Source organism: Perognathus longimembris, chromosome 2 (genome assembly GCF_023159225.1).
Source record: "Perognathus longimembris pacificus isolate PPM17 chromosome 2, ASM2315922v1, whole genome shotgun sequence".
Taxonomy (NCBI): domain Eukaryota; kingdom Metazoa; phylum Chordata; class Mammalia; order Rodentia; family Heteromyidae; genus Perognathus; species Perognathus longimembris.
In genome coordinates this window covers 87,290,345-87,315,310 of record NC_063162.1, presented here as the reverse complement: position 1 = coordinate 87,315,310, position 24,966 = coordinate 87,290,345, and the positions used below count along the sequence as shown (strand labels likewise).

The following is a 24,966-nucleotide window of genomic DNA, read 5'->3' as shown; positions in this document are numbered from 1 at the left end:
TTTTAAGAAAAGAAGACAGTAACAGTTGTATTAAACAATAAACTGAATTTGATATTTATGTCTCTTAAAACAGCTCCAATATTGACTCAGGACCTTGATTTTTCTATCCTCACTGAAGGTAGTTAGCACTATTTTCCTATTGAAACTATTTTATAATTCAGATATTTCAGATCGATCTTCTCTGAACTAGAAGGAATTAGTAAATTCTTCCTAAAATATTTCACCTTGTTCACTGACTCTGGCAAGAATACCCTGCTGAGAAGTTTATGTTAATAAATATAAAGGTTATTTAATGAGCATTTTTCCTAGTGTCAAAAAAGGAAGAAATGTGCTAAGGCATTATAAAACATTACTATCATCATACACACTCAACTGTCTCTGGTCTCCAAACATGAGTGATGATGATTTCTAATTTGCATAACAAATGTTTGTGTCTAATAATTTTTATTAAAACAATGTCAAATGTTTGTAGAATATTGAAAAGCAAGCATTTCTATATTGCAGATGTTTCTTACAAGTCAGTATTTTCAAAGTGAAAAGCAATAAAAACTTATACATAGGACACAGAGACTTGTGAAGCTGCAATTTATTTGGGGTGTGTGTGTGTGTGTGTGTGTGTGTTGGAACTTGAATTCAGAGCCTTGCACTCTTGTTTGGCTCCTTCACTCAAGACTGGTGCTCTGCCAGTTGAGCCACATCTCCATTTCCAGCCTTTTGATGGTTACAGATAAGTTTCTCAGATTTGTCCACCTAGACTGGCTTCAAATTGTGATCCTCAGATCTCAGCCTCCTGGGGAGCTAGTTGAGCCACTAGCACCCAAATGAAGCTACAATTTAGAACAACCCAAAAGGAAGCCTGGGAAGTTGACTTTCCAAATAACGGCAGGCCCAGCCAGAAAGACTCATTCCTCTGGCTCTGGTTGAGAACAGGGCTATGTTCTTAAGCCCAGAAGTATCAAGGGTGAGAAATTGTGAGGGAGACTTCTGTGTGGATTAGAAATTCCTGGAAGGTTTAAGACTCCTCCTCCTCCAAGAGCTATTTAACATGACATTTACAGGAAAACTCAGACCCACAGACATAGGCCTATTTGTCTTTCTACATTATCATGCGCCTGAAATGCATGACATTTCCCAGATATGGTGAAGAGTAACTTTACCAGAATCTTGTGTCATCCTTGTACTGACCCACTTGTGGCCCTTGATAATCAGTGCCCAGAGCATTTACCTCAACTCATTGGTAATAAGTTGTTCAATAAAACAACTTTCCTGAAGTAGAAACTGGGTGGGCAGTCAGTTATCTGTATAATGAAAGAATGGATTTGAGTGTGGTAGTAAATACCTACTTTCCTAGCATTTGGGAGGCTGAGGCAGAGAGACTGAGAATGCAAGACCAGCCCAGGCTACATAGCAAATCAGAGGACAGCCTGGGCTACATTGCAAGCTCTTGTCTCATAAAACAAACAGACAGACAGACAGACACGCAAAGACAGAGACAGAGAGTATGAAAGAGAGTCTGGCTCTGATACTACTAAGTAGAACCTCAGCTAACCACAATAAGCAAAAAAAAAAAAAAACCCAAAACAACCCCAAACAGAATTAAAAGTGAATCACACGCAGAAGTATTAACCTGTTCATCATTATACTAGTACTCAATATGTCTTAAGACATTCTAACTTTTTTTTTAAAAACTAGCAATTAATAATTATCTGCACTTTGATAACTAGAATAACGTATAAAGAAGAGCATGTAAGTTCCTGTCCATGTCTGGGTACATAATGAACACTCAATGGAAGCATATCACAGACTCATCACCTAAACTAGTTTATCCCAGTAGAGACTGAGCACTGAAACGGGACTTCAGGTAGCAGTAGGGTTAGTTTTCCTTCTTTCTTCTTTTACTGCACATGATCATTCTATTCTTACTTGGGATTTGGGGAATAGGGGGGTCAACTTGGAAATGTCTGGAAACATTCTTTGGGTGTCACACTAGAAGAGAGAAGTACTGGCATTCAAAGGGACAGAAAGCTGCTAAACATCCAACAATGTCTGAGACACGACAAAGAATTATCCATCTTACATTGTCACCAATACCAGACTAAGAAACCTTGATTTTTCTTCCCCCAGCCACTCAAGAGGAAGAGATCAGGAGGATAGAGGTTCAGGCCAGCCCAGGGGAAAAAAAGGCCAGTGAGACCCCATTTCAGCCAATAAGCAGAGCTATGGTGGTTCACATCTGTAATTCAAGCTATAGGGAGGTGTAGGGAGGAAGATCACTGGCCAAGGATGTCTTTGGGCAAAACAGTATTCAAAAAATAACTAAAGTGAAAAAGAGCTATGGGTGTGATTCAAGTGACAGATTGTCTGCCCAGTGCAAGGCCTTGAGTTCAAGTCCCAGTATGCATACAAATAAAAAGAAATTCTGATTCTATTTTCTCCTTTCCTTTATTTTCTCACTTTTGTTCTTTTTTTTTCAAATTTTTATTATCAAACTGATGTACAGAGAGGTTACAGTTTCATACGTTAGGCATTGGATACATTTCTTGTACTGTTTGTTACCTTGTCCCTCATACCCCCTCCCCCCTCCCCTCCCCCTTCCCCCCCCCTGAGGTGTTCAGTTCACTTACACCAAACAGTTTTGCAAGTATTACTTTTGTAGTTGTTTTTCTTTTTTTACCCTGTGTCTCTCAATTTTGGTATTCCCTTTCAATTTTCTAGTTCTAATACCAGTATACATGGTTTCCAATATACTCAGATAAGATTACAGAGATAGTGTAGGTACAACCACAGGAAGGTGATACAACAACATCATCAATAATAGAAGCTACAGATACACATGGGTTGAAAGTAATTACAACTGTGATATAACAATTGTGTCCATAACATGGAGTTCATTTCACTTAGCATCATCTTAGGTGTTCATAAGGGTATAGCTATTGGGCCTTGTGATGCTCTGCTATGACTTGCCTAAACCTGTACTAATTATTCCCAATAAGGGAGATCATAGAGTTCATGTTTCTTTGGGTCTGGCTCACTTCACTTAGTTTAATTTTTTCCAAGTCCTTCCATTTCCTTACAAATGGAACAATGTCATTCTTTCTGATAGAGGCATAAAATTCCATTGTGTATATGTACCACATTTTCCTGATCCATTCATCTACTGAGGGGCATCTGGGTTGGTTCTAGATCCTTGCTATGACAAATTGTGCTGCGATGAACATTGTTGTGCTGGTGGTATTACTGTGATTTTGTTTGTGGTCTTTTGGATAGATACCCAAAAGTGGGGCTGCTGGGTCATAGGGGAGTTCTATATTTAGCCTTCTGAGGAATCTCCATACTGCTTGCCAGAGTGGCTGAACCAGTTTACATTCCCACCAACAATGAAGTAGGGTTCCCTTTTGGCCACATCCCCTCCAACAATTGTTATTGTTAGTTTTCTTGATATATGACATTCTTACTGGGGTGAGATGGAATCTCAATGTTGTTTTTATTTGCATTTCTTTTATGGCCAGTGATGTAGAGCATTTTTTCATATGTCTCCTGGCCATTCTCATTTCCTCATCAGAGAAGTCTCTTTGTAAGTCTTTAGCCCACTTGATGAGGGGGCTATTGGCTCTTTGCGGTTTTGTTTTGGAAGAGGGTAATTTTTTTAGTTCTGCATATATTTTAGATATGAGGCCTTTGTATGTTGAATGACCGGTAAAGATCTTCTCCCAGTCTGTGGGCTTTCTGTTTATCTTGCGAGCTATGTCCTTTGCCGTGCAGAAGCTCTGCAGTTTGATGCAGTCCCATTTGTCCAACCTTTCTTTGATTTGTAGCCTTTCTGGGTCTTTGTTAAGGAAGTTCCATCCTGTGCCAAGGAGACCAAGTGTTTCTCCTACTCCTTCCTTTAGTGTTTTCAGGGTGTCTGTTTTGATTTTGAGGTCTTTAATCCATTTGGAATTGATTTTGGTGCAGGGTGATATATAAGGATCTAGTTTTAGTTTGTTGCATGTGTTGAGCCAGTTTTGCCAGCACCATTTGTTAAAGAGGCTATCTTTCTTCCATACTATTGTTTTAGCTCCTTTATCAAAGATTAAGTAGGCGTAGTTCTGTGGGTTCATTTCTGGGTCTTCAATTCTGTTCCATTGGTCTTCAGGCCTGTTCCGGTGCCAATACCAAGCTGTTTTTATTACTATAGCTTTATAATACAGCTTGAAGTTGGGTATTGTAATTCCTCCAGCACTGTTCTTTCTGCTTAGGATTGTTTTTGCTATTGTCACTTTTGTTCTTTTGAACAGGGTCTCGCTATGTAGTCCAAGATAGCCTTAAACTTGGGGATCACACTGCTTCTACATCCCAAATGCTGGGTTTACAGGTAAGTGTCACCTCCCCCAGCCTAAAACTCTGCTTTACACAATGAACTAAACTAGAGGTTCAGGGCTAGACTAGGAGGCATGGCACATTTGACTCCCAAACCCAGTTAAGCAACCACATGCACATGTGAGGCTATGTTTCTCTCTACTGCACACATGCTACTGAGAAGACAGTGGCATATTTAGATCTGGAGCTCATGGTCTCGTGATTTTACATTCCTAACCCTCAGCCCCCTTCCCCACCATGAAAGTTGCCCAAGTAAGAAAACAGTCTTAGCTCATGCCTATAATCTTAGCTACTCAGAAGGCTGATATCTGAGGATCATAGTTTGAAGTCCATGAGACTCTTATTTCCCATTAACCACACTCGAAAAAAACCAGAAGTGGAGCTATGATTCAGGTCAAGTGAAGGAGAGCTAGCCTTTGAGAGATAAAGCTAAAGGAAAGCACCCAAGCCCTGAGTTCAAGCCCAAGTACCAGCATACATACTATAAACACACATATCCGCCTCCCTTCTCTCTCTCTCTCTCTCTCACACATACACACACACACACACACACACACACACACCACACACACACACAGAGTCATATTTTCTCAATTAATTCTTCACATTCAGGTACCAGCTAATCATCCTAAGCACTATCTAAACTTACTGAACTTAGAGAGGACCGGACTTTGAGTTCTACAAGACAAGCACTGTAATAATTTTCTCTTCTTCTTTTGTTTTTTTGGGAGGTGAGAAAATACAGACTTTCATACATTAAGCGATGGGCCAAAGCTCAGCATGGAGTATGCAAGCATGCAAGTTCTGGATGTCATGCTTCATGCTTTTCCTTCTCTATTATATTCATAGAAGAGAGCAAGAGGGTGAAAAGACTTGACAGGTACTATTTGCAGATTTCTCACTTCAGGGGAAAAGTCCTGGACATTTCACTGTAATACTGGAATGTTAACAGAATCTCTAAAAATTTAGTTAAAGATGCAAGACATGGACCCATAGAACAAATACTTCAGATATTTTAAAGTATGGTAAATGGTTCTTTACTGCAGATATCACTGCCTTAGCAAAACTTAGGATCATGGAGATGCTTTTGTTATTGATTATTATATCACAGTTACTGGGGGATGAGGGGTCATTATTTGGAGGATAAGAGGACAGGGTGTGAAACCTTGAGGCAATGTCAGACACAGCCTAGTATGCCACAGATTGTCCTTAGGGATTCTACAGTGATGAAGGTCTGCTACATGCTGGCCAGATATCCAAATGACACCATCAGCCGCACAATAAGTAACAACAAAGACAGGAACAAAGTTGCACACCTGGAATCAGCTACTTGGGAGGCTGAGATAGGAGGCTCACCAATCTAAGAGTTCTACATCAATCTGGGCAGCATAGTAAAATCTCCTTCTCAAGTAAAACCAAAACAACATTACACATGAAAATGCTGCGAGTGTAAGAGATTGTCCTGTGCAGCAGCCTCACCTTTAGGTGGTAGATGTGCTCCTCTGTGTCAAGATCTATGCACTTGGATGACTTCTTTACAGACATCACCGACAGCCCCACGTCAATGCAGCCATGTAGCTTCTCCCGCTCGATCTGTGGGACAATAGAGGTGAAGGACTGATGACCTCCTCCCCCTGACCTTCCACAAGCACTAACTTGAAGTGCAAACACCATGACTCATGGAGCACTTAGCACCCCAGTGTTGAATTAAGTGCTTGGCCCATACTGATTTCTGTACTCTGGGAGGAAAGGGGCCTTTCCTTGTTTCACAGTCAGAGAAACCAAGTAATGTGTAGAAGTGTAGTAGTGTGAGGAGAAGCAGGAGAGCAACCACTATGGGTTGACTGTCACTAAATTTAGTGTCTGTGTCCCAATTCACTGAGAAGAGACAGTAAGGAATGGCAGACTCCCTGAACCTTCACCTGAAGGGTGAATGGAGCCCAGAAAGAATCTCCACCCAGGACAATACAGAGCAAGCACCAATGTCCCATCTGGAGAAATCATTATCCTCAGAGCACTGTGGCCCTAGACTATGCAATCTACCTCTTGAGCTGGAAACTTCCCTGTGAAATTCAACAGCATGGTGGACCAACAACAACACTTACATCAGTTTGGCTCTTGGCATATTTCAAGATTCCTTTGTCCAGGTAGAAGAATCTCTGTGGGAAACAAGATATAATTCATTACAGTGATCCATTTGAAACATCCTTTCCCTTGGTGTTCAATTTTGGCCAGACACCCTGTAATCTCAGCTACTAGGGAAGTGGAGATAAGGAACAAAGCAGTTTGGGGCCAGCCCAGGCTAGAGTTAGCAAGAGGCTATCTCTACTAGTAAGGCGGGCATGATGGCATGCATTTGTAATGATAACCATATAGGAGGCTTAAGTTGAAAGATCTTGAAAGATCACAGTCTATAAAATACAAAACCTGTCTGTAAACAGTTAAAGTAAAAATGGCTAGGGCCTGGCTCAAGTGGTAGAGGACCTGCCTAGCAAGGGCAAGGCCCTGATTTCAAATTCCAGTACTGATGACGATGATGGTGGTGGTGATGATGATGGTGATGATGATGATGATGATGATGATGATGATGATGATGATGATAATGATGATGATAAATGCCCCCAAATCAGGTACTGAGTGGGACATAGTGAATGCCCAGAAAGAAGTGAATGCTAATGTCTTACCTTGTGCCAGCCTTTTAAGGGCCATTTCCTCTTTTTCAGCAGAAATCCTTTCTGCACAGGTGGCTCCTGGGTGTAATTCATCTCTCCTCTCAGTCCTTCCACCACTTCCCAGCTGTCCTGTTCCAACAAAAGAGTCTAAATGTCTATCTTTTAAAAAACATCACAACATTAAGAAATGCTTCATGCTGTCAGAAAATCCATCCAGGATAGAGAGCCTCGTGGGTTTTGTTGGGCAGAAGAAATTCAAATGTAATCTCTATGTAGTCCCTGGACTCTATAGATTTAATGCTGTACTTCAGTGAGATCAGATTTGATTGCTGAGCTCTGTTTCAGAAGAGGCTGTTTCTCTCACTTTTGGTGTTTCAGCCTTGACAAGCACAGCTGAAGGGAAGGATCTGATGGCAGCTTCTATTTTTATTCACCTTCACATCACCACACAACTACTGTTCACTTACTAGACTTTAGTCTGAATGTCAACCAAAAGCTAGATGACAGGATAGGAGTAAGCATGTACGTGTGTGTGTGTGTGTGTGTGTGTGTAACTGTTTTTTTAACTTTGAACTGGTTTTAAGTTATGAGGCTAGATACAAATTGGCAAAGGTGATAAATCACCTGAAATAATGACATCATCAATAATTATCTTCAAATTCTAGGTTTTATGTGGTAGAAATCTTGAAACATTAAAGCGATAGCCTCTCAAGGCTATGTTTCCCTCCCTTTCTTTTGGCCAAGATTTCATTTTAACTCCCTACTTGGAGTCACGGGTCAAGCCTACAGACAGGTGCCCCAGGCAGAAGCAGACATTCAGATGGACAGCAAGGCAGGCACAGGCTTCTGAGGCTGTTAGACTTGGGTCCTAGGAAACTCATGGTATGGTCTACCAGGGAGGGCATGGAAAGCAAGGAGTCCTCCATGGCTCCTTTTCATGCTGTCATCAATTCAGTATGGGCTCTTCTTGAAACAAGAGCTGTCTCCTATATCAACACTTGAACTCTTTTTCTAATGACCTGACAGATCTATCTGCTGTATCTCTCATTCCCTTTCAGTCTGAATGGAGTTGAATATAAATTATAGAATTCTGAAACCACCTTTGCAGCTGTGAAATGAGATTTATTCAATAGAAAAAAAAGGACAGATTTTATTTGGAGAATCCCCTGGCCAAAAAAAAAAAAAAAAAAAAAAAGAAGTAACATTGAATGGGATTTCCTTTATTACTAATTATTCAGTCACTCAGTTATACCCAGACAGCAATTGGAGAAGTCATGTTGTTCAGTGATAGAAGGCTACACTTCCTGGTATGTGAAAACACACACACACACACACACACACACACACACACACACACACACTCGCACACACACATACAGCTTAAATTTATTTTGGCTCAGAAAGTCATTTCTCAAAGCATTACAAGTTGTTTTACCTGTTTAAATTTGAGTTTTTAAGGCTGTCAAATTAAAACTTTCTCCTCCTTAAGGAACTCCACTGGTCTCCACCTTATTTTCCAATGCTCCCTACTTACTTAGGATAATACACAGGAAGTCTTTTCATACTTACTAGATAGCAGCCTCTTGAGCTTAGTTTACATCTGATGTCTTCACAATCCTAACCTAATGTCTATGCTTAGCTCTGAAACAAAGCTGCAAACAGATTTATGTTCTTAGAATATTATAACCTGGCACTATGCATTTCAAGTGTGTCCGGCATCATTGGGTCAAAAGACTATTTACGAATTAGACAACACATCCATGCTTATAAAAGTCAGCTCTTACATGCTGTTGCCATTAAATGAAAACTCAAGGCCCCCAAATCCTCTGGAAAGTACCCTAAGTGGATCAAGCCTTTTGGATTTGTTTGTCTTAAGACTTTCAAACAGAAGGCAACTTGCAGAGCACTAATACTAAGCAATCACGCCCATCTGCTCAGTACCTTCAACTGTGCTCAGTACAAATGCCAAGAGGGGTTAGCTATTATTGCATACTTTACAGAACTGGATGAGATCATAGCTGTAGTCTAAAGGAAAAGAGAATTAAACTAGAAACTGGTTTCAAAGATTCATGTTACAACAAGATTGCACTTGAATTTCTGAGACCTAGACGATTCCTTCCAATGAGCCAATCTAGGGTATAGAGAATGAGAGTAGATTTATTGGGCCCTCATGTAAACAAGCCAAAAAGGGCTTATACGTTTCCCCCTCTATAAAATGCCTTGTGTTCGCCTCATTTTACTTTCTATTTGGGGCTAGAACTGTAGAGCTGTTGCCAAGCTAGAAAAGTCAGATTTTCAGTATTTAAGAAAGAATGGGCCTTTTTGCTCCTTGGTTGGGAAAGAAAGCACTGAAGCCAATGCCTTTTCTGGGTTACACATCCAAATATTCCCTTCCAGCTTCCTAGCCCCCATGCTAGGGTTGGCAGTCCTATCTAAACTTGCTGGTTCTCTGGGCTATTCCTTTTAAGGCTATGCAACTCTAGAACCAAAGGTGGGAACAGAAAATCTGCTTCAAATCAGAAGGGGGCCAACAAGCAAGAGAGAAGGATGGACCACTATCAAATGAGAAAGTAAATAAAAACTGTGTATATGTCAGACAGCACATGCCCCAAAAGCCTTTGTGCCATAAGAGAACAAAACAGAGTGAAGACAAGACTCCTTTCTAACCAGCCCTAAAAGATGCATACATTAAAATTACCCAATAGAAAACAATGAAACTTAGGTCTGAGAAGATTGTTCATCCCATAGTACTCAACTGAGGAACAAGGGATGGATTTGCCCATTAGGGAATGAGTTTCTTGTTGCAAATCCTTAGGGTATGACTGCCCATCAGACACCAAGTCTTGCAGACAGTCATTAGGAGTCTCATTTCTGCAGCACTTTTTGTCTCCAAGTCTTCTTTGAGCTTCGATGGGTGTTCCTACAACCACTGCAGGATCCGCTGTGTCCCATCCTTCATGCAATATGAGAATAAATATGAAATCCTAGTTATGTACTTTCATTTCTGTGGTTTATTCATATTGTTCCAGCCTCTCAGAATCTTCTCCTAATCTTTTCTGCCCTTATAAATTCTTCAAGTTTTTGGTTGTATTTCTACTTCCTTCCTTGAAATATCCTCAATTACCCAAACCATGTTAGCCATATATATTCATATAAACTATTCTTGATGTCTATTGCTAGGTAATTTAGCATTTAATTAATGCACAAGGTGTTTTCTGTTTTTAATTTATATCCCCTAGTGTTTTGGTATTTTCTTCCTAAACAATCGTAAAGATTGTATCAGTAACTTTTCTCATCACTGGAACAAAATGCCTCATATACACAACTTATAGGAGGAGATTTTCTTTTGGCTCAGTTTCCTAGGATTCAGCCCATAGTTGCTTGGGCTTATGTGCTTGGGAAGAACAGCATGGCAGTGGTTGCAGGTAGCAGAGCTCCTTTGCCTCATGGCAAATAAGAAGGAAAGCACAAAGGAGTGAGGACCAGGTATAACATTCAAAGTCATGCCTTCGGAGACCTACTTTCTCTTGCTAGGCTCCACCTTCCAAAGTTTCAACTACCTCCAGGATAGTGCTACCCTCTGGGAGCCAAACAGTTAACACATAGGTCTATAGGGAACATTTCATATTTGGATAATATTCTACTCTCTAGACCTAAAAGGCCCCATGGACATCTCTTAATGCAACATGTATTTAGTCTTTCCCCAAGGATCTCCAAAACTTTGCAACATTGGTCAAAAGTCTAAGCATACAGTCTTTAGTGACACTCAGCCTCTATATAAAAAACAAACAAAAATCTATTTGCATCCTTTCAACACACAAAAGCTCAAAGTAAAAGTAAACATTCTCATTCCAAATGAGAGAAAAGAAGGTACAAAAAGGAATGGGGACAAAGCAAGACCAAAACCCAAACACTAAATCCTGTAGCTCCTAGTCTGGCACCTGGAACATGTGGTGTCCACTTTCTTTCCTCCTCTTCCTTTCTCCTTGTCTGCCTTCTTTTTTATTATGGCAATTGAACCCAGAGCCTCCTGCTTACTAGGTAAATATTCTACCATTGAGCTATGCCCCCAGTCCTTTATTATAATCTTAATCCTGAGAAAATAAGGACCCTAAGTAAATACTTAGAGAAAAAATGTAAAGACAGAGGAGTAGTGATTCAATAGGTAGACTGAATTAGAGTGACTCGGTTCTCAGGAATATTTGAGATGGCACTTTCTCTTGACTAAAGGAACAAAGTCCGGGCAAGTTGCTTCTGCAGACCTCCACATATCTGATAATCTGAAATTAGAGCTTGTACTTTGTGCTGAACATCTTGAGACATAGTACTTAATGGATTTGGGTCACTGAAGAAATGTAGGCCCTGCTGACTTAGCCCAGCATGGCTAGCCAATGTCTCATCTTGTGGCTCTCAGGCTGAAAGGACATCATGAAGGTTCGATGGAAAGAAATATGACAGAGTTTGAGGTAAGAAACTTCTTAAGGCTGTTGCCTGAACTTTACCAAAGACAGTCAGGCACTGTCATCTGGTGTTAAATTCATTCTGCTTTACTGAATTTCTAAACGTGCCAAAGATAGAAAGCCGCTTTGTGGTTAGAAAAGCAGCTAAGCATTTATTCATACACATGAGCTGGCCAAGTTCATTTCCATATTGCTGAGTATGTGAATTGCAAGCACTTCCCTCCAGCACAGCTGTCTGCACAGTACACATCTTTACGCTCCTCTCAGATGCTGAATTCTCAGTCACTGACCTTTGCAGTGATGTCAGGAATAGAACATGATTTGAACTTTATTCTTCCCATAGCTGAGAAGTGTTGCAAGGGAAATGTTAGGGCCATATCTACCTAGCATAACTAAAGAATAGGTTCTTTAGTTAGTCTGTTGTTGTTTTTTTAATCACAAGGAGCATTAAACCACATGTAGCATCATTTAATCTATCTTTAACAATTTCAAAGGCATTTGTAATCTCATAAAGCCTATCAAGAAAGGCTAAAAATCATCAATATTTTCTTCCATGACTGTACTATGGACACACATAATTACTTACCAACAGATTTCCCATTAATAGAACGACAACTTTTAACAGATGTCAGACTAATTCTATACTTAAGATTTCAGTCACTGTAACTGTTGCCTTACACAATTTTTTTCCTCTCACCTAAGATTTTTTCTGGATATCAGAGGTCCTGATAGCAAAAGAGGAGGAGGAGGAGGAGTTAGTTGGGGGCTGAGGAATGGTATATGATGAGAAATCCAGTGCTCCACAAACTGTCATGTGCATACATTGGGACCTAGAGAACTTGTCTCAATTTACATTTCAGTTCAGAAATCTGAAGGGGCTGGGATTCTGACTCTGCTGCTGCTACAGAGAGTAGGCACATTCTTGAAGACCAGGATGGGATCTGACTCAGAATCTAAGGACAAAACCAAACCTAACAGAGGGTAGCCATAGATCTCAGATTCCAGCTTTGAATACAGAATGGATTATCTGATTATCTGATAACCAGTACTATCAAAAGGCAAAAATGCTTTGAGAAAAAGCAAATTCCCCCAGAATTTGAATGTTTTGTAAGAGGCTAATGGTCACCTAGAAGAATCACCAGAGCGGGAACTCCAAGATAGAGAGGGAGGTTACAATAAATGAGCTCTGAAATTCTACCTAAATCTTTTATCAGAAAGGAATACCATACCAAAGAGCTGCATTAGCTTCAGTGTAATCATCTGATGTACAATCCATGACTTTAGGGGCTAAGTGAAAAGATTTAAGACAAAAGGAGACTGAGCATTAGAAAACCCATTCTGATTCTGACAGCTAGTAGAGGAGCAGCAGCCATCATCTGTGAATGGGCACTGTCCTGTCCTTCTCCCCACTCCCCATTCCCATCAAACACAGAGATGTGGCTCACCAACCCACAGCAGGGCTGAGAAGTAAAGCAGGCTCCTAAATGCTTCCCATCTTAGTATCCTGCCAGTCACTGAACAAAACCACTGGTTCCATTACTTAGATAATGAGAAAAGATGGACCCAAAAAGATGGATCCAAAGACTCTTGGATAAAGCTTGAGAAAGCACTGGAGATGAGGGGAAGAAAATGACTCATTGCCAGTGGTTGTCAAAGACAAAAGAGTTTAAAAACAAAAACAAAAACAAACCCAAACCCAAAATGTGTGAGCTGTCAATTATCAGTCCATCTGTGGTCATTCCCATCTTGGGTTTCCAAATAAATGTTTATCATAAATATATTGACCACAAATGGCTTTATAATTAAAACATTAAAAAAATCTTTCACATACATATAAATGACTTTCTACCCTATTGGTGACTCACTGCATTTATGGGCAATTACTTTGGTACTTTTTAGGTTCCTCAGATATATTTGGAAGTTATTAAGATTGCTAAATATTCTCCTAATGGTATCAAGCTCCTTAAAACTATGAACCTGTGCATGTTCCCTCCACCGAATGTTCTGTGTTGCGAATGTTCTGTGCTGCAAACAGAGGCCTCATAACAGCTGGAGCTACTACTATAGTTGGAGTTCCCCCTGCCCCCCCCCAATGATGAATGCTGTTCTGCGTTTTATGTCATTATCATGGGAATGACAGTAGTAATAAAATCAAGAACTACTTCCTATGTGCCTGTAGTGATTGTATGATCAGAGTATGACTATCCTCTCTTTAAAAAACTTTTTATTTTATGGTAAAGGTGATATACGGAGGGACTACAGTTACATAAATAAGGTAATGAATATATTTCTTTTCAAACAGTGTTACCCCACCTCCTCATTTTCTCCCACTTTCCCTCCTCTCTAGCTCCTCTCCCCCATCAAGTTGTAAAGTTCATTTCCAACATGGTTTCTAGTGAGTACAGCTGTTACACTGCTTCACCCTTTGTCGCATGGTTTCTGTGATTCCCCTTCCTTTCCCCAAATCAGATAAACTTATATACAAGACAAAGGGCACCAAAATCAGAAACAGTGACTACAGAGAATAAATCAGAGGAGAAAAAAAGTGAAAGACAGGAAAAATAACTAGCTATCCTCCTTTTAAAGATGAAAACACCGGAGTTCCAAAGTAGCTTGTCCAAGATGATAAGCTACTAACCAGTCGGACCCATTTGTGGATGAGTATGGAGATCACTCACAGATCCTTTTACCTGACACCCACTAGGATTCACTGGAGCACCTTCAGCCCCCTCCCCCCCACCCCCATATAACTGTCTCTCCAGACTCAACAAGCCTACCTTTGACAAAGAGACAACCATAACAGGAGAACACTATCCATTCAAGGGACTCTAAGGTCCCTTCTAGACTCCCCCTCTCCCCACTTCAAGGATTCCTACAATGATTGGCTTCCCCATCCCCTCCCCACCTCAGTTAATGGTATGTTTATTTTGAACTTCAGAGTCTAAAAGAGAATATGAAGGTCATCTACCCAACTGTTTCACCTTAGAGATGAGGCATCTAAGTGAAATGATTTGTTTGCTTTGGGCCACAAAGTTGTGTGAGGGCTTTCTTTCTTCAATGTCCCTTTCATGATCTCTATAAGAGCTTCACAGTGACAGCCAGACCAGTGACTGGACATCTGTATAACTCACTCTACCAAAGGATGAACACTCTCCTATCTAGATGTTCATGAGTAGAGTAGCAGTGGGTGAGAAGGTGGGAACAGTTTGTCTCCTTATTATCTTTCAGCACCATGTTAATATTTTTTTCTTTATTACCTTTTAATTAAAAGATTCCTGGCACATTGCAGGGCCCTGCCCTTTGATGTCTAAGTGCTGGAGAGACCTGCAGACTCTGAACTCCAATAAAACATATTTACATTCAATCATAGGGCATTTAGGTTCCTCAGGGAAACCCAGGCTCTTATAGGGCAGGGCAAGCTGGCAACAATGTTTTCTGTCACTATAAGCCCAAAACAACCTTTCCAGGGTGAGAGTGAATTTTTCAATCACAATAGAGACACATTCACAGACAAGTTTAGCACCAGATTTCAGTTCAGCAGCATGAACCTGTCCTACAGCTTTGATCCAAATCAGCAGTGGGTTGTTTTCATAGTAGAGCTGGCTCTCCTAATGAGAACCCAGTGCCATGTTAAGACCAGAATTACTTTATCCAAAGAAGGAATGAGGAGGGTGCTGAGTATGGTACATTTCAGGTCACAGCCCACTTTCTCAATAGGAGAACAGTCCCTACTCAAAGATCTCCCACTCAGCACCTGAACTGGAGATACAAAGACATAAAGCCAAGTGATGACCTTCAAGAAGTTAGCTCATGACATTGGAAGTTTGTTCTCTTAACAGTTCTGGAGCCCTCCCCTCCCCCACCCCTCCAATCTAAGGCCACACTGCCTCCCAGAATTCCTAGAGGATTCAGTCCTCTAAGAATCTGAAACTGCTCTGCAGTTTCAGATGGCTATTGGCATTCCATGGCATGCTCTGGCTTGTAGACACATCACTTCAGGAAATCCCTGCCTCCACCTTCTCCTTTGTTTTCATCCTCTGGATTAAGACAATTTTTTTCACATTTTTATTCAAATCAATTAGCTCTATACATGGGTTTCATTCTGACATTTCCATATATAGGTATCCTATATCTTGATCAAACCTTTTCCATCACTGCTCTCTCCCTTCCATTTGTGTGTTGGTACTAGGGCTTGAACTTGGAGCGTCAAAAAAATGCAATTTTATTGTTATTAAGGTGTGTACAGATGGATTACAATTTCATAATTCAGGTAATGCATACATTTCTCTTTTGGACAATGTCTCCCTTTCCTCCACCTTCCCCCAGTTTACCCCTCCCATCCCCTCCCACAAGTTGCATAGTTCATTTTCCATTTTCCAAATAGTACATACTGAATGCATGATCGCATTTGTTCCCTCTTTCTCCCTCCCCTTCTGTGGCCCTACCCTCTGCATTGCCAAATCTAAAAAGTTAAAAAAGAGAAAAAATGCACATACAACAACATGACAGGACTGCCACTACTAACAACAATGTTTCCATTTCCTGGAATTTGTGATAAATAGTATTTTGAATGTTTATGGGGAGTTACACTTTTGGGTTCTTTTCCTACTGGTATCTTCCTTTAGTCTGTGTGTGAATGTCCTCTGAAATTTTTTTTTATAAACACTTGTTGGTGAATTTAGGGCCCATTAAGATAATGCAAGTACTCTTATCTCAAGATTCTTAATTACCTATAAAGTAACATTCACAGACTCGGATGTGGATCTATCTTTACTCAGGCTAATTCAAAAGACAGATGGGACAGGAATAGGACTCACCTGGGCTTGGGCATAGGTGTAGAGGGAAACAGCTGAACTAGATTGGTTAGGCAGATGGCTTATTTAAATGGAATACCAGATTATTCTACAAGTGTTTGGTTTTGCCTCTGCTATGCTTCTTGCACAGTCATTTCTGGGCTCACAGCATTTTAGTATCACCATATACTTAACTAGGTCTATCTTCTTCTCATGAAAGAACTATTGAGTCAGTTCAGCCTACATGTGCATCTAGAGCTTCTTGACAACATTCTGGAGCTGCATACTGGTAAGATGAGCTCTTAATCAGACTACTTGGGCCAGTGTTGTGTTGGGCCAGTGTTTTCTACTGTGTCCTCTTTCCACCATGAAGAAACATGTTTTATTTTCCTAAGGCATCTCATGTGGTTTTTTTTTTATCAAGTTAATGTTTTAAAAATGCACCCAAATAGATGTGTGACTTGTTATTCTGGAACTGCAGAGTAGTACAGACAGTGCAGCGACTACCTCAAGTATATTAAGAGTTCTGTTTCTGCTCTTCTGAGTGGGAAAATGGAGCTATCTGTGCTTTGCCGACATGGAGAAGAACAAAGATACCCTGATGACGCAAATATGTCATTTTAGCTGATGCTTTAACCTTCTTGAATATCAAGTTTGCTTGTTTATAAGACTGACTCAGTGTGGAAATGTATTAAGAACCGAGTCTTCACCACAGCCCTTATCATCTCTGGGATGTAATGGCCAAAAGGTCAGCAATAAGGAAAGGAGGTAAAAGGCTAGACAGTAAAAGCTGGATGCTGGTGTCTCACAACTGCAACCCTAGCTACTCAGGAGGCTGACATCTGAGGATGGTGCTTGAAGTTAACCTGGGCAGTGAAAAGCTGGAAGTGGAGTTGTGGCACAAGTGGTAGAACACCGGCTGTGAGTGAAGAAAAGCTAAGAAACAGGCCTAAGGCCTGGGTTCAAGCTCCAGTGCAGGCATTTGGGGATTTGGAGAGGCAGTGAGCAGAATGAAGACAGAAACATAGTTAATTTTTTATCACTAGAGAAAGCTCCAGGCCAATAGGGAATAGGAGGCTGATTACTTCATCTGTGTTGTTCTCAGCATTCAGAGGCTCCTGATGGAGGTTTGCTCAAAGAATCATTTTTTCAGGGCACATAGAACTTGAACTAATTTCTGAAGACATCCTGGAATATCAAAGCAAATGGAATATTCTCCAAAAAGACAGTGGCTTGGTGCCTACTACTCATTAGCTGTGTGATTCTGAATTTGGCAGCTAATATCTCTAGGCCACATTTTCTTTCCACAGCATGGAACACTATGCAGACCTCATGGATTGATTTGCGACCCAGAAGGACAGCATGAAAAGGCACTTAGAGCTATACAGATGCCTCTAGATGCTTTTAACTCCCAGAGCCTTTGCTGACTCTTCCTCGCGGTGCAATCTAAACATAGCCAAGCTGTCGCCCTGTGCACTACCTGCCTCCCAGCTGGAAGGATAAGGTAGGGAAGCAGTCACCTATGGGGTAGGTTGAGGACTCTTGGGACCTCCCTAGTTTAGAAAGTGGATTGTTACACACTTTCATAATACTTTCTAGATGCAGTTCTAATTAAGTAATGTGGATAATATAAGCAGCCAAGGCATCAAGACTTATGGTAATCTTCCTAAGGCTTGTCAAGAGCTTATCAACAGTCCAAGATTCCAACCCAGGCCATCTGGCCCCATAGGTCTTGCTTGCTGTCCTTCTGTGACCATCATTGTGGCTTGAATATGGACTGTCTCCTTTCAAAGTGATGTGAGGTGGGGACCTTAAGAGGCAATAGGTCATAGAGATAACCACAGAGAACAGGTGGGGTAAACAAGACTGCTCCTAGTTTTTCTCTTCCACTTTCTTCCATGAATTGAGCTGCATAAGAGCCCCAGAAGAAAACAAGCAGAAGCCAACACTACACTCGTAGACTTCCCAGCTTTTAAAACCAAATACATAAACCTCTTCTTCATAAATCACTCCCTCAGCTTTAGGCACTGTAATCTACTTCAGTAAGCATACTAATACACTGCCATTGAACAATGCGATTCAATCAGTGCAGTTCTAAGACCACTCCTCCCCAACCAGTTTGTGGCATTGATTCAGTACAATACTTAAAAGGCAGCTGATAAGGTAAGAGAACTAACTATATGGGGCTAAGCATTTTCCTTTTTTCTTTGCACTATTATTTGAGATAGCATCTGGATACCTAGTCCAGACTACTGACCTCGAATTCACAATTCTCCTGCCTCAGCCTCCTGAGTACCACCATACTCAGCTTGAGACTAAGCATTTTCACTACTCACACAACTGAAAATAGCTTTAATTCACTATTCAAAACGTGGCAAATTCTCCTCCATTGAACTCACCTGTCCTATGGATTCTGGCACTGTGCCCAGCCTGGCTATGTTCTCTGGAGTATAGAGTAATCTAACAGCCTGCATAAATTAACTCTCATCAGGTGACCTTGGGAGAGCTCAAATGCCTCTTTAGGTTAGCCCAATAGGGTGACAACGATGTTCTCTGTAACTGCATGGGGACTGACCTAGCAACAGACTTACAGAACTTCAAATCTCCTACAATTACGAGGGAAGCAGTGCTCAATTATTTTTGCAGATTCATTTTCTCATTTCTGACTTTCATGCCTAATGCTAACAACACATAAAAGAATGAAGCCTGTATCTTCTTTGCAACCTATAGTCTTTGTGGTCACTCAGCTTCTTGCTTGTAATTGTATGTACAGCTGTCCTGCACCTTCTCATTGACTTTTTAGGAATAGGAAGTGGTGGCTGAAGAAATGAAATTCGGGACTATCAAACTTTGTCAATAAAGACAAGCCAGATTCATTCATTTTTATTGAGCTTCATCTAGCTTCTGAAATGTGCTACTTCAAATGTTCTAGGCAGGAAAGGTAAGGGGGTGGTGGGGAAAAAAGACAAAAAGGAAATTGCAATTACTCATATAGGTTTTAAAATAGAAATTCTCCCTCCTACTTAAGATTTCCCCTAGCCCACTTCATGTATCTACAGAGCTTTATAAATAGCAAACTCTTGTCCTAACAACTGTGTGCAGATTCATTCATTAATTTAATCCACATGTACTGAATGTGTGGCAGCCCAACATTTCATATTTACTATTTCATTTAGTTCTCATTTTATTCCTAAGAAAGCAAGCTTTATTAACAGATACATGGATAGGGAATATTTACATCTACATCTACAGAAATGAGACTTTTATATGAGCCGTTCTGAAATAAGAAGGCCAACTTCAATTCAACAAACAAGGGCAAACTTAGTTTAAGGAACTAAAGGAAATCCAGTATGGCTGAAGTACAAAAACCTATACCATCATCTGGCTGTATGAGATAAGAATTTAAAGGAAAATGTTTTTAGAAGACTATCTTTCAGCCATGTTGATGTTTTAAATCCAAGCATTTGGTGCCCTGTACTTAAGCCACCCCTACCCCATCCGAACACCAGAGGCTCTTTTCAGATCTGCATGATAAAAAAATTAATAAGTAATTCCTAAGAAAATGTAGTATATATACAAACTATAATACATGCACCCTTCATTTTCTCTCTCTGTCTCTATCTCTCTCACACACACACTTCATTTTCTTTGAAAAGGAATATGCTTCTAAGAACAGAATGATCTACCATTTGTGACAACATGGGTAAAACTGGAAAACACAATGCTAACTGAAATAATAAGGGAGAAAAAAACAGATAGCATGTGATTTTATTTGTATGTGGAATCTGGGATAGCTGAAGTCATAGAGAATAGAATGATGCATCCAAGGACTTGAGTGTGGGAAGAAATAGGGAGATGTTGTCCAAGGGTACAATACTGCAGTTGCTCAGGAAAATCAGTTCTAGAGATGTGATGTGAAATCCAGGGACTATAGATAAGTAACAGTGCTTTACTGTAGTTGGCCCTCTGTATCCATAGTTCTGCATCCATGGCTTCAAACAACCAGAGTTGGTTGACGAAAACTGTAAAAACATGTGGTCTTTTTTTGTTAGTCCTCAAACATGAGTATAACTACTGCTTATGCAATATTTATATTATATAGGCATTCTAAGTAATCTAAAGATAATTTAAGTACAAAGAAGGACTTCATAGGCTGGATGTAAACACTATTCCATTTCCTATAAGGAAATCGAGTACCTCAAATTTTGTTGCACTTAAAATTTGCTACTGAGTAGATCTAAAATGTTTTATTACACACACACACACAGAAAGATAACTATGTGAGATAAGAGACATTAATTTGATTGTGATCATTTCACAATGTAACACAAAGTAACAGCACAGTATAATATATATGTATATACTACTATACTATATTATATATATATTATACTACTATTAAGCTGGAAAAGACTGTCAAAAAAGTGTTTATCTTTTGTTTCTAGATCAGAAAAAAAGTAGAAATATAAGGTATACTGTAGACAGAGGTGTTTGCAAGCCTAGTTTTTTGGACTAACAGGGCTGAAACTGTCTGGAGGAAAGGACTGGGACTCAAGCCAGGCTCAAGAGGTTACACAGAAGGAAGGTCCCCACACCAGAATGAAAGGGGGATTTGATATCTGCTTGCTGAAAAGCAAGAGGAGCCTCTAAAATGGACCTGGACTTTAATGTCTGCTGGCCTGATGATAGACCTTAGATATTCCAGCCTCATAATGAAGGAGAAGCCCTTGCTGAAAATGTAAGACTTGGCTCTAGACTCAGAGGTGGGAGATAGGAGCAGCACATCCCTAAATGGGTGTATGCAAGGCTGAGTATATGGCCTAGTGGTAAGAGTGCAGGCCTCTTATACATTGAAGACCTAGGTTCGATTCCCTGGCACCACATATGTAGAAAACGCCCAGAAGTGGTGCTGCTGTGGCTCAAGAGGTGTGTGTAGACAGATGAATGCAGAGAGAAGCATCATGGGAAACAAACAGAAGATGAGGCTCTAAATAGTCATTCCAATGCACATGAGCAACACTAGCACCAACACAATGCTGATCAAGTCAACATGAGATGACCCCTTCTGAAGGAAAGGAAGAGTGGAGCAGCTTGAAAACTACTTTAAAATGGCATTTTCAAAACAAGAGTGCTACTGCACAGATGGCTTCAGTAACGGTCTAACATTCCTCAAGTTAAGTCTCTTACATGGAAATCTTGAAGTTGCAAGTACTTAGCCTTTACTTTCCAGTGGGAAACAGGTTACCACTATTCTAATTAGCAACCAAAAACACATAGGGGGCTGGGGATATGGCCTAGTGGCAAGAGTGCTTGCCTCGTATACATGAGGCCCTGGGTTCGATTCCCCAGCACCACATATACAGAAAATGGCCAGAAGTGGCGCTGTGGCTCAAGTGGCAGAGTGCTAGCCTTGAGCAAGAAGAAGCCAGGGACAGTGCTCAGGCCCTGAGACCAAACCCCAGGACTGGCCAAAAAAAAAAAAAAAAAAAAAAAAAAAAAAAAAACACATAGGCATGGCTGTGTCCCCAGTTGCTGTCAAGTGTGAAACTCCACAGGAACCCAACCTCAGCTACAGATCTCAGGGCGGAAGCAGTCAGAGCCAGCTCAAGCAGCGTGGCTGTGGACTGCTACAGGGATGAGGTGGATGAATAGTTCAGGCAGCCTGGGTCAAAACATTTCCTTTTTATACAGATGAAAGTGTGGATGCGCTAAGAAAATGGCCCCTGAAAAATCCAAACTTGGGCTAAAAGTGAAATTATCATATTAATTTCTCTACCTTCTCTGCCACAGAAGAAATAAGTATTTATATTTATAAGGCAATATTATATACATACACAATAAATATACATATGTGTGTATATATGTATATAATATGTATGTATAATAGATATGTATATAATGTGTATATACATATACTATATATACATATATAATTGAAGTGGAAGATACTAAACATAAAAGACAATAATTTGCTAAATGAGTGACTATTCAACATGAGAAAGGATTAATGCACTGGGAAAACCCCTTTACCTTTTATGATACAACTTCGAACAAAACAAACACTACAAAAACAGGTTTCAAACAACACTTTGAAGTGTTTCTTACTATTGAAATGAGAATGTCACTGAACAACTCCAGTGTTGGTGATTCCAGCACTGGCTACTTCATTGATTCATGCCCTGATCAAAAGAGGATGGAAGGAATAATGATTGTTTCTAGGGGCAAAGGGGGCTGTGACCAGACCTTGGACTGAGAGAAAGAAACCCCTGCAAAGCTGATAGAGCGTATGAACACAGTCATCCTCATGAACACAGAGCTCTAGGGAGCTGTGGAACATCAGCTAGTTGCTGTGAACATCAGTTAGTCACTGTTGAGAGTCTTTTAAAATAAATAAAGTGTGTGTGCGCACACACACGCGCGCACACTCGTATATTTATATACCCTGATATATATGATATAAACTCCAGTATATGTTCATATATATTCATGTGTATAATTCTGACATACCTTCCAGATAAATGCTAAAAAAGAAAAACAGCAAAAAAACAAAAAAGCAAAAAAACAAAAAAAGCTTCCTCTCAAGGAGACCTTGGAGGCTCCCCAACATGTCAAACCATAGCAAACTCTATTTTGCCTAGAATCACAGATGTGTGGGTGGCCAGCTCCCTGCGCCCTGTCCCAGGCCATGTTCATACAGAGACCCATGTTGCTGCTGAGTCACAACCATGTGGACAGCTTGAGGTGGGAAGCTGCCTGATTGTGGTTTCCAAATCTGGAAGCAAGTTTGCTGGGTGAATTCTTAGGCCAGCACTTCCTACAGGATAAAGACAACCACCAACAGGACCAGAAGTGCTGAAAAGATTCAGAGACCACTTGGGCTGTAAATCTGGCTTTTTGGAAGCCTTTGGCCCCTCCCCCACCTAGTGGAAAAGGAAGGACCCGAATGATTAATGTGCACTTCCTGCCACTGGTGGAGCACCAGCAAATCTTGCCAACTGATTTATTAGTAAGAAAACCAAAAAGGAACATATGATTACCTGACAGTGACTTAGGAGTTAATTATTCTGTTCTTTGTTTCACTTTTTTCTTCCTCCTCTTAATTCCTCTGGACCATCTTTTCTGTTCCACTCAACCCATTAGAGAAATAAAAGGAGAAAATTCAGTACCAATAAGTGGTCATAAAAGGTTTGATATGCCCAGTGTCAGTGGCTCACTCCTTTAATCCTAGCTACTCAGGAGGCTGAGAACTGAGGATCACAGTTCAAAGCCAGCCTGGGCAGGAAAGTCTGTGATACTTTTTATTTCCAATTAACCTCCCCGAAGGCCAAAAGTGGATCTGTGGCTTAAGTGGCAGAGCTCCAGCTTTGAGTAAAAAAACTAAGTAACAATTTACTCAGGTCCTGAGTTTGCGCTCAAGTAACACACACACACACACACACACACACACACACACACACACACACCCCACAAAAAAGGTTTGATAAGGGAAGAAAGTGGGGATTCATATTATAATTACTGGAAAGATGGCAGTGTCTTATTTTGGTTAGCAAGGTATAAGGAAAGCATGGGCCCCTGAGCCAAACAAATGGAGCTTTGATCTGACATCTGCTCCTGTGTGTCCTTGGGTGAGCAACTTGATCTGTTAGAGTCTGCTTCATGGGGACAGGGGCGTATTAACACCTACCTTGAAAGGCAAATACAAAAGACTGAATAAAATAATACAAAGCTACATATAGTTCTTACTAACCTGGTAGGCACATTAAGTAAACTATTAAAATATAGAAAATTGATACAAAGATAGAAATGTAAATGCTCTTAAACAGAAAAGTAGGATTTGCCAAGTAAATGTGCCAGCAAATTCGTGGCAATTTAGATTTACATCTTAAAATTTGCACAAGTTGAATTTTACCTGTCGGCTTCCCTGCTTGGAGGAGCAGCTGCTTGTGCTTCTTGAAGGGGATACCAATTTTTGGGACACTCCAAGGTTCTTTTCATCACTCATCCTGGGCAGCGTGTCACGTGGCCTTGATGCAGTCAAAATGCCATCAGCAGGAAGCGTGACTGAGCATATGACATCGTCCACGAACAAACACTTCAGGTCTTATCCAGTACGTTGACAATGCATTATGGATGGCTCAGTGAAAATCCTTAAAGCCAAAGGGGGAAAAAAAATCAGAGAAAAAGTTAGAGAAGCATCAAACATCATGTCTAATTAGCCATGAAATGCCTATAGGCTTAGCTACCTCAGGTACTGTGAAAGCATGTTATACTTTCCTTTTTTTTTTTTTTTTTGCTAGTCCTGGGGCTGGAACTCAGGGCCTAAGCACTGTCTCTGGCTTCTTTTTTTTTTTTTTTTTTTTGGCCAGTCCTGGGGCTTGGACTCAGGGCCTGAGCACTGTCCCTGGCTTCTTCTTGCTCAAGGCTAGCACTCTGCCACTTGAGCCACAGCGCCACTTCTGGCCATTTTCTGTATATGTGGTGCTGGGGAATCGAACCCAGGGCCTCATGTATATGAAGCAAGCACTCTTGCCACTAGGCCATATCCCCAGCCCTCTGGCTTCTTTTTGATCAAGGCTAGCACTCTACCACTTGAGCCACAGCGCCACTTCTGGCCTTTTCTGTTTATGTGGAACTGAGGAACTGAACCAAGGGCTTCATGTCTGCTAGGCACACACTCTACCA

The 24,966-nt window shown here is 40.6% G+C and overlaps 1 protein-coding gene across 4 annotated transcripts in view; it reads right to left on the bottom strand.

Annotated features, from left to right (window-relative positions):
- The window catches only part of Osbpl3 (oxysterol binding protein like 3), a 175,249-nt gene that overhangs the window by 74,241 nt on the left and 76,042 nt on the right, over positions 1-24,966 (bottom strand). For 2 of the 4 annotated variants that reach the window (XM_048339667.1, XM_048339669.1), the window contains exons 2-5: positions 24,194-24,431; positions 7,044-7,160; positions 6,465-6,518; positions 5,839-5,952 (exon numbers count right to left, since the gene is read on the bottom strand). In XM_048339667.1, coding sequence (XP_048195624.1) covers positions 5,839-5,952; positions 6,465-6,518; positions 7,044-7,160; positions 24,194-24,286 — 378 coding nt within the window. In that variant the 5' untranslated portion in view covers positions 24,287-24,431. Of the gene's footprint in view, positions 1-5,838; positions 5,953-6,464; positions 6,519-7,043; positions 7,191-24,193; positions 24,432-24,966 lie in introns of all 4 variants that reach the window. The other 2 variants (XM_048339668.1, XM_048339670.1) reach the window with 2 other exon arrangements.